The sequence below is a fragment of the Ceratosolen solmsi genome, unplaced genomic scaffold (genome assembly GCF_000503995.2).
Source record: "Ceratosolen solmsi marchali unplaced genomic scaffold, CerSol_1.0 scaffold29, whole genome shotgun sequence".
Classification (NCBI taxonomy): Eukaryota; Metazoa; Arthropoda; class Insecta; order Hymenoptera; family Agaonidae; genus Ceratosolen; species Ceratosolen solmsi.
Window position 1 is genome coordinate 7363809 of NW_011948417.1, and position 10269 is coordinate 7374077.

At 37.4% G+C, this 10269-nt stretch overlaps 2 protein-coding genes across 2 annotated transcripts in view; both read right to left on the reverse strand.

Moving 5' to 3' along the window:
* LOC105360023 (constitutive coactivator of PPAR-gamma-like protein 1 homolog) overlaps positions 1-3750 on the reverse strand; it is a 6925-nt gene extending 3175 nt beyond the window's left edge. The window contains exons 1-11 of the mRNA XM_011496794.1: positions 3482-3750; positions 3205-3377; positions 3008-3121; positions 2766-2912; positions 2326-2683; positions 1983-2222; positions 1521-1901; positions 1299-1437; positions 1070-1195; positions 516-633; positions 131-431 (exon numbers count right to left, since the gene is read on the reverse strand). Of these exons, the coding sequence (XP_011495096.1) occupies positions 131-431; positions 516-633; positions 1070-1195; positions 1299-1437; positions 1521-1901; positions 1983-2222; positions 2326-2683; positions 2766-2912; positions 3008-3121; positions 3205-3377; positions 3482-3692 (2308 nt within the window). The 5' untranslated portion in view covers positions 3693-3750. The remainder of the gene's footprint in view (positions 1-130; positions 432-515; positions 634-1069; positions 1196-1298; positions 1438-1520; positions 1902-1982; positions 2223-2325; positions 2684-2765; positions 2913-3007; positions 3122-3204; positions 3378-3481) is intronic.
* Positions 3751-7394: 3644 nt separating this feature from the next.
* Positions 7395-10269, reverse strand: part of Gp93 (heat shock protein 90 Gp93) — a 3170-nt gene continuing 295 nt past the window's right edge. Inside the window, exons 2-4 of the mRNA XM_011496473.1 lie at positions 9996-10082; positions 9272-9878; positions 7395-9180 (exon numbers count right to left, since the gene is read on the reverse strand). Coding sequence (XP_011494775.1) covers positions 7560-9180; positions 9272-9878; positions 9996-10082 — 2315 coding nt within the window. The 3' untranslated portion in view covers positions 7395-7559. The remainder of the gene's footprint in view (positions 9181-9271; positions 9879-9995; positions 10083-10269) is intronic.

A 10269-nucleotide genomic window follows, 5' to 3' on the forward strand; every position in this document is an offset into this window, starting at 1 on the left:
AAGCAATCGGTTGAATTAATTTCCTTCCAGTCGATGACATATCGAGTAATAATAATAAAAACACGTCGATATGCAAAGGTGATATTGGAAGGCCGTCTACTTAAAGCACACTTAAAGGGTAATTGATTACCTTGAGTAATAGGTAATGGTGGCCGAGCAAATACAACGTTAACACCTTCAAGAATAGCTTTGCGCATTCTTTCAACTTTAACAACGCGCTCAAAATAACCCCCACAAAGATCGAGCAGATTTTTAGCAACAGTGGCGCGTGCTAGTGTGTGATGGAAGAGCTTTCCATCGAAATATAGCCAGGGACAGCACATCAACCATGGTATTGGTGCTCCGCATGCATCGTTTGCTAATAATGCTGTCTCTACGCCAGCCATAAAAAGGCTGGACAATTGTACTCCACGAGTCGTTACAAGAGATACCTAAGAACGTGTATTTTATTATAAGTTATATAAATAATTTAATAATAACAGTTATTGTTATTATTCAATTGCAGAATATATTACCTGTAAGTCTTGTAAATATTCAGCATTCATTAATTCAGGTGAAAATGCTTGAACAATAAAGGCATCCAATTCTTGTCGTCGTAAAATTTTCACTTTGTCGGAAAATGTCATAATATACCTGAAAATAAGCAACAAAATATTTTAACCTCTCATCTTAACCTCTTCTTGTCTAATAATTTTGCGCTTTAATAAATATGAACAGTCTATAGAAAATAAAATACTACCGCTATAAATTTATAAACACATTTTTAATATTACATTTGATTAAGTTATTATATTTTGATGAAATTAAATTAATTGTAGAATATTTATGTCTTTTTTTATTTTATTTTGCAAAATTATGTATAAAAATAATTAATAATGTGAATTAATGCTTCTTTTTTTTCTTCCATTAATATGTAATACCAAATCGTGATAAAGTTTTAGAAATTTTAACAATTTTATTGTTAAATCTCCATACGTGTAATGTTCAATTTTTAACGAATTTTATGTACAAACAACGTCGTAAAAATGTTTATCTTTACTGAATAAATTATTTAAAAAATATTTATTACCGTAGCACACAAGCCATAACCAATAAATGTTGTGGAACGTAAGAGGTATTCAACATGAGTGGTGTGTCAGATTTTAAACAGGTTAAAAATCCTCTTAAGCGACGCCTTTTATCATCAATTCCAGTACTGAATGAAAGCATTAATAATGTTAATAGTAATTACAATAATAATAAAAGCATTTAGACCGACGTATGATTTCAAACGTTTTATTTATTTGTTCTTTAATTACCCGAACCACAGTCGTTGAATTGTGGGAACGCCCCAGCCAATTTGCTCGGCTTTAACTAACTGTGGTGTTTGATATGGATTTGCTTTGGACCAAATCCACTCTTTAATTATAACATTTGGTACTTCTATTTTATCGGTATCTACAAATGTTTAAAAGAAAAAATGTTTTTTTATACAATAATGCATACGATAATCAGTTTGACGATAAAATACGGCTACTAACCACCCTTCTCTTTACTTTTAGTGGCTAAGTATAAACGATGATGTAAATTGAAAAGAATAGCATAGACCATTTGCCTAACTGGTCGGTATATAATGTGAATCGATGGAAATTCTTTATGATTTTCGTCTTCGAGTAGTACTGGTAACTTGATTTCTCCAGCTACAAGAATCTGATAAATATTAGGCGACATCAAACCCTTTTGATGCCTTTCGGACGCCGTTTGCATAACTTCTGGCACTGAAGTCGGTATGGTTGTTGAATTTACGGTTTGTTTGGATGAGTCAGCTGTGACGTGAGAAGGGGATGTTGCGGACGAGCTACTACTTGAACTACAGGAACTTATTAAAAGATTATGCGTGCCATTGACCGTATGTCCATTGTCTAATAAAGGTTCGTAATAGTTTAGAGTGAGATATTCGAATAATGTAGTGTATTGTGGTTAATTGTAAATTGTTTACATACTGTGATCATCTTCCAAACGAATATTATCAGCATCGCCATGACCCTGTAAGCCTGGTGGTTCAATTATTATTTGAGGAGTAGATTTAGCATTTGCAGTAGCTTCCTTGTAGGCATTTAAACTTTCTTGTTCGCTCTCTTCTGTTTCGGATGCAAAGCGTGACGTCTCCATGTTGGTGTCATTGTCATTCGTGGAAGCTAAATCAGATGCAAGCGATGGACATGGATCTTTTTGAATAGAATCTGACGTATAAGTAACAAAGGATTATTTTAATATTGACAGAGACGTAAGGCGGAAAAGCAAATATATTTTATGCAAACGGCAATGGAAAGCTCTGCTTCTTACCTTTGGGCTTAATCGGCTTATAATGTAAAAATCCATCTTTTGTTCCATTAACATAATATTGAACCGATTGTTTAAAGTGCCAGTACCTAGCATCCGTTATAGTGCCAAATACTTTCTGTGCAACAGCATCGAGTTCAATAGATGGCAAATCTTTAACGAAATTTGCAACCGAGCGTACGGTTTGATCGACGTTCATTTTATTTTTACTTGGATTAATTATCTTATAAAAATCTGCCAAATCGTGTTCGCTTAAGATGTAATTTCCAAGTAATGCAGCAAAAATACATAGTCTTTCGGCTGGGATATTAAGCCCTTTCAACACTTCTTTAATAAGATATTCTTTTGTATCGAGAGAACCCTAAAAATTATGTCTTAAATGAGAAACGGAGGCTCTTCCTTACACGACAATGTAGAAAGAATCAAGCTAATACATAAGATACCTTGTACGTTAACTTTAATTGTTCCGATGAGAAATATCTGACAGGGTCGAATACAGCATATTCGGCGTCATCCGCAATCAAACCATGATAATTGTTCTCTCGGCAATAAGCAATGACTTCTTGATGATGATCATCCATACTACTTAACTAATGGAACAATTCATTTTTAATTTATTTAGGGATAATGAGAACAAACTCGTTAGTTTACACGTGCAATTAATGCGTAAAATAATTTCACTTACAACTGTTACATTTAAATATCTAAGGGCCATTCGCAAGCTAGTTTTCAGAGATGCTGGAGGAATCCACCAAATTTTTGGCGGTGGCGTTCCTTTGCTCGCTATGTGCTTTAATACCTAGATGGTGGGGATGTGCAATTTCATTAGACATATGCAAGAGAAATTTGTCGATCATAATTTAATATGGCACAGTTGCTTACGTTATTAACTTTAAGTCGAGCATCTAACTGATCGTTGATCCACTCTACTCGCCGAGGAGCTTCGAGAGAACCGTTAAAAAACACAGCCAATTCTAAACCCGCTGTTTCGCTGGTTTCTATGAAGATCGTAAGGAATTGTATCATTCGATTCCATTGTCCACCGCAGGCCCAGTCTAAGTAAAAATTGTCATCGATAATTGCATCGGGTGGTTGTTTACAGTTCTGCCAGTGTCGGCAAGTATTTCTATAGATAAATAAGTAAAGGAGAGCGACATACCTGAAAAATAACCACCATACAATCTATCGAGACAACATTCACCATCGAGAACAAGGCGCAATTTGGCATTAGAGGGTGTCTGAGGCTGTCCTTTGTTATTCCGAGTACGTGACTTTGGAATACTTCTAGCGACTTTTAACAAATCAACGGGCACTGATACACCTGGTACCGAGTTACCATCCATAAAAACTTGCAACGCTTGGATACTCATTTTTACAATATATCACTTGCAAATCAATACACGACAAATAAAACCAACTAAATTTTGACAATTATGATTAACTTTCAAACTAATAATTTAGTTCCTACGATTTTTATTTCTACTTTTTTCTTTACTAATAAATAACTAATAAATTACGATGAATTCCAATTTTGATTTTGGCAGCCAGGACCTGAAAAAGGAAAAAAGAAAAGTCAAGGATTGCTTAGACTTAAGATGCTTACCAATGTCACGTTCAAATAATGCGATAAATAAATAATAAAGATAGAGTCGACCAATACGAGCGAAAGCCATATATTACAACAGGGACACACGAGATCGAGGTGTAGGGAGAATATTTGAAAAGCCGATAATTTACCGTTGATTGAGACGACAGTTACTGAGGGTCAATGGAAGCTGAGAATGCCAATGTTTTACGTCGGTTTTAACGAAGCACTTTACAAAGCGACTTTACCCCATTAAGGCTAAATTGCTCCCAACCCAAGAGCAGCGGCATTAAAGGCTAAATGGCTGATGAGTGACGCTCGCGTGTAGCTGGCCGCTGCCTCCTTCCCACAAGAGCCAACACAAACAAAAGCTGCGAAGGAATATGTCCGTGGGGGTGCGTGCACATGGGGACGTCATGTAATTAATGGTAAAGAGACGCCTCGATAGCGACGTTAATTATCCGCGATCGGGAGGCAGGAGGATTTTATCAATGGAATTATCAATAGGATTATTAATGGAATTATTAATGGGTGCAGCACGCGAAGCAGGAGATGATGGATCGCGGCGAAAAGTGAGCCGCTTGGGAGTCGAGGGTCGAGAGATTAAAAGCCGGGGTGCATCGCGTTGTTGCACTTTAGCCTATTCAAACGGCGACCAATCAACCTAATGCAGTCGTTGCCGCGGGGGCATATATTAGTGTGATCGAGTAGCGTTCGGCCTGCAGGAATATGGCGGTCAGGACTCTAGGAGTTACTTCCCCGTGTAGAGGGAAGCGTCCGTCTCGATGGATCGAGGTATAAAAGTCATAGGAGAGTTGGCCGCCGCCGTTCTCGGATCGGCGCATCAGCCGCCATTGAGAGTTGCTCGGGGGGAGCTGCGATGAGAAGCAGGAAGAGGGTGGGGATCAGGGAGGAGGAGGAGGAGGAGGAGGAGGAGGAGGAATCATCCTGGCCAGTCGCCGGTCTCTCCAGTTGAAGCACAAAAACGCACTACGACGACGACGACGACGACGACGACAACGACGACGACGACGACGACGACGACGACGACGACGACAACAATGATATGATAATGATATGACCATGACGATAACAATGTCGATGACGATGACGATGACCATGACGATGAGAATGACAATCACAATGACATTGATAATGACAATGACAATGACAATGATAATGACAATGACAATGACAATGACAATGACAAAGACGACGACGACGACGACGAGGATGATCCTTTTCATTATCATTACAACCTCCTGGTTATAATGGATGAAGGGGGTGGGAATAAGAGGTAAGGACGAAGAACGGATGTTGGACGAAACGATGAGGCGCGCGTTCAGGAGGGCGTGTAGGAGGAGACTCGGGATTCGCTTTGGCACGTTCGTGGCCGGCGCAGGGAAATCGTTTTGGCGCGCCCGCACCGGCTAATTCTAATGTATGATCGAACGAAGCGGCGCCCTAGCGATCTCTCGCTGACCAACGGCTCGACGACGAGGTAAATAGCCTAGGTCCTGGGATCATTGGTACTCACCTCGAGTTAGGGCGAATCATCCTGGCCAGTCGCCGGTCTCTCCAGTTGAAGCACAAAAACGCACTACGACGACGACGACGACGACGACGATGACGACGACGATGACGAAATGATATGACCATGACGATAACAATGTCGATGACGATGACGATGACCATGACGATGAGAATGACAATCACAATGACATTGATAATGACAATGACAATGACAATGACAATGACAAAGACGACGACGACGACGACGAGGATGATCCTTTTCATTATCATTACAACCTCCTGGTTATAATGGATGAAGGGGGTGGGAATAAGAGGTAAGGACGAAGAACGGATGTTGGACGAAACGATGAGGCGCGCGTTCAGGAGGGCGTGTAGGAGGAGACTCGGGATTCGCTTTGGCACGTTCGTGGCCGGCGCAGGGAAATCGTTTTGGCGCGCCCGCACCGGCTAATTCTAATGTATGATCGAACGAAGCGGCGCCCTAGCGATCTCTCGCTGACCGGCGACACGGGCCCGAGCAGCGTAGAGGAGCTCTTTTCTTGCATGTGACGTCGTACTGTGTCGGTGATTCGAAAACGGAAATGGGGCCGAATGAGCGCCGCCGTTCGTCGAGTGCCCCGTGCAAGCGAGCGGCGGTAGCTAGTGCTGCGCCTCTTTAGCTCCGATCGTGGCTAAACTCCAGAGTCGGGACACCTCACCGCCATCACGCACTACTACTTCAATATCGACATTTTTTTTTTTTTTTTTTTTTTTTTTTTTTTTTTGTTGTTGTCAAAGGCTAATCGATTGGCTCGATCCGCATACTTGGATACTTTACCGTGTGAGGCGATGCCAATTGTCATAGCACGCCGCCTTTTGCATTATTAATCCTTTCCTTTTAAATTTTAAATGGTTAACTACACTTAACAATATAAACCGAAATCGGGAGACGCTTTCCTGTTATTAATGGCGGAGCCAATTGGAGTGCGTCAGAAGATGTCTGAATTCTTACTGAGAAAATGGATATGATGTTGGTTTATCGCCAATATTTATGTCAATTTGCTCATTATATTTAATGATACTCGAAGATTCGATGATCCCTCGTATCAATGCATAATCTGTCTTAGGCTGCATTACTAACGAACTAATGTGAAGGGCTTAACTTTACGTGACCGGATGTAGAGGGCGCGACGAAACACATATTTTTGTTACCTCTCTGTAAGACTATTTTTGAAACCTTTTTTAATTCGAATAATAAAAATAATAATAAAGGAAAATATTCAATGATTATTCGGCAGGTGTGAAGAGATTCGATTCAAACTAAACAAACACGGGCATTAGCTTTCGAGTTTACAAATCCTATGTGCAGGCATGTGAATTTCGAAGATTTAAAAAAAAAGTTTTAAACAATCGATTATGATAAATGTATCGTCACTTCTAATTACTCAATAACTTAAAAAGTTAATTGCTATTTATAAAAATATAAATGTTTTATTTTAATTTTATTAACACAGAAGATAGAATACACTTTTGAAATTTGAAAAATTATAATAATTGCCAATGTTATGAAGAATAAATTTTTATACAAACAATTTTGTTATAAATTGTCGTAAGAAAAAGAACCGTTTGCATGAAACATCTTTTTAATATTTTTTTTTATATAAATTATACATTCTCACTTTACAAATATATTTTACTAATAACATACAATCATCTCACACAAACTTTTTATAACTAAATGGAAGAGCAAACCAAATAAAAATAAATTATTAAATGGATAAATCAATTCCTACAAACTGATTTTGGTCTCTTCGATCATCTCAAGTATCAATCCAGAGCATTGTGCTTGAATCGTTGGATTCAAATTATTTGAAATTCAGCAACAGTAGAGTATGGATCTAGTCACTTATCACACATTGTTGTTTTTTCTTTTTTATCTGGTTTTTTTTTTTTTTTTATTTTTTAAATCTATTATGTTTAATGTATATTCAATAACAATTATGCAAAAATTCAGAATTATTTCTCATATAATAAAAAGTACATGCAACTTTAAACGCTGCAAAAATATTCACGTCCATAGTATAAGCTATGCATTGCATAGTCAAGAAAAAGTTTTAAACAATTTTTCTTCTTTATTTCTTTACAGTTCATCATGTTCTTCACTTTCTTTTGTATTTTCATCGCCATCGATATCAGATTCATTCTCAGTCTCATTAATATCATCAGAAAAGTCATCGTCGTTATTATCGTCAGGAAGTTCGTCTAATGGGATACCTAATGATTTACGCATAAGCATCTCGACATTTTCTGCAAAGCTTGCCGTTTCTTTAAGCATATAACCAGATCTGAGCGTAGCCGTTTGGAACATCATTAAAGCCATTTTCTTTGTAGTTTCATCCTCTTTGTCTTCTTCCACTCTTCGTAATAATTCCCTGATAAGTGGATGGTGCGGATTAATTTCCAGAATCTTCTTTTGATTCAAGTAATAACTCTTCTGTGGATCGTCTGCCTTTTGATGCGCATTAGATATTGCAAGTCTTTCCATGTTTCCAGTCCATCCAAACATACTAGCTACAAGAGCACATGGAGAATTAGTCAAACGCTCCGATATTTGAGCTTTACTAATATAATCCTTAAGATTATCATTGAAATATTTAACAAGAACTTCGAATGTGCTTTCAAGTTCTTGTTTTCTTTCCGCAGACTTGGGCCCTTCGTCAAGAGAAAATCCTTCTTTGGCAACATTTTGGAATTTCTTCCCATCATACTCTGGTACGGATGAGAGTGCGTACTCATCAACAGCTTCGACCAAATACAAAACTTCATAACCCTTCTTCAATAAACGTTCAACAAACGGAGATTTCTTAACCTCGTCAATATTAGATCCAGCAATATAGAAAATGTGATGTTGATTTGGCTTCATACGAGAAACGTAATCAGGCAGAGACGTATATCCATCCTGTGCGGATGTCCGGAACATCAGTAATTTTGCCAATCTAGCACGATTCTGAGAATCTTCGATAATACCCAATTTGATGTTTGTACTATATTCCTTCCAGAAAGCATCGTAAGTCTCTTTTGGAATCTTTTTTATCATATCAAGAACTTTACGTATTAATTTCTTTTTAATAATCTTAATAAGCTTGTGTTGTTGCAGATTTTCTCGGGAAACGTTTAATGGAAGATCATCACTGTCAACGATACCTTGAATGAATGCCAAATAATTTGGCATTAAGTCATTAAATTTATCAGAAATGAAAACCCTTCTGACGTATAATTTAATATTATCATTTTTGGTTCCATAACGGTTAAAGCTATCGCTAGGTTGAACTATAGGTATGTATAACAAGGATTTGAAAGTAACCTCCCCCTCCGCAACAAAATGTACCTTAGCCAATGGGTCCTGAGCATCGCTTGTTAAAGATTTGTAGAAATCATGGTATTCTTTATCGGTAATTTCTGAAGGCTTTATAGTCCAAATAGGCTTAGAGTCATTCAATAATTCCCAATCCCAAACGGTCTTGCTAACTTTTTTCTTTTCTTTTTCTTCGCTAACATCTTCTACCTTCGCATCTTCCTCGTCTGTCTTCTTTTCTTCGTCCTCTGTCTTCTCCTCTTTCTCTTCTACTTCTTCGTCGACATCGATAGTTTTACTGTTCCACATATAAATAGGGAAATTAATAAATTGAGAGTATTTCTTGATAAGATTTTTGATGGTGTCTTCTTCCAAAAAGTCAGATGCCTCGTCCTTTAAGTACAATCTGCAATTAAAGTATTTCATAAATATTATTTAACTGTTACAAAATTTTTATTAATTTTCTCATTCAAATTGTATATATTTTGAATACATACTCTATAGTAGTTCCTCTTTTAAGCGTTTCGCCTCGAGGATCTTCGATAATATTGAAGTTTGCACTATCAGATTCCCATATGTACTGCTTATCGTCGTTATGCTTGGTAGTGACTACTACTCTATTGGCCACAAGGAAAGCAGAGTAAAATCCAACACCAAATTGTCCAATCATATCGTTCATTTCTTGAGTATTAGACGTATCTTGCATTTTGCCCAAAAATTCTGCGGTACCCGATTTAGCTATGGTGCCCAAATTATTTATAAGATCTTTCTTAGTCATACCGATACCAGAATCTGAAATACGGAGTATCTTATTTTCTACATCGGCCTTTATCCTTATGCATGTTTCAGGGTTGGATTCCAGAATATTCTTATCGGTTAGAGACAGGAGTCGAATTTTATCTAATGCATCCGATGCGTTAGATATCAATTCCCTAAGGAAAATTTCCTTGTTACGATACAAAGAATTAATGATAAGCTTCATCATTCTATTAACTTCGGTTTGAAATTGGAACTTTTCTGCCTTATCTCTTAATTCTTTTACTTGCGATACATTTAGCCCATCAATGTTAATAGCTTCCGCCTCTCTCTGAACAACTTGTTCATCTAGAAAATCATAAATAAAAACATATCAATCCATTTATTGAAAGACGAGAAGTGAGAGAATTAATACAAGCGCACATAATCGAAGCAACGATATTAAAAAAAAAATGTATAACAAACCTGTCCTTAAGGCCTCCCGACTGGCACCAAGATCATCATCGATACTGCCCAACTCCTGATTAATAATTTCCGATGCTGTTGCGAATCCTACGAAAAACAGATGTTCTTACATACATTTGTAATTTTGAAAAATGATCCAGCATGCACGAAAATAATAATAAATATGTTTAGTAAAATATGAAAGACGAAAAAAAAAGATAAAAACCAATTTAAATATTCGTGTACAGCGAATCGCTCCAAGTCTGTTCGACCTTACAATTAATACGATAAATAC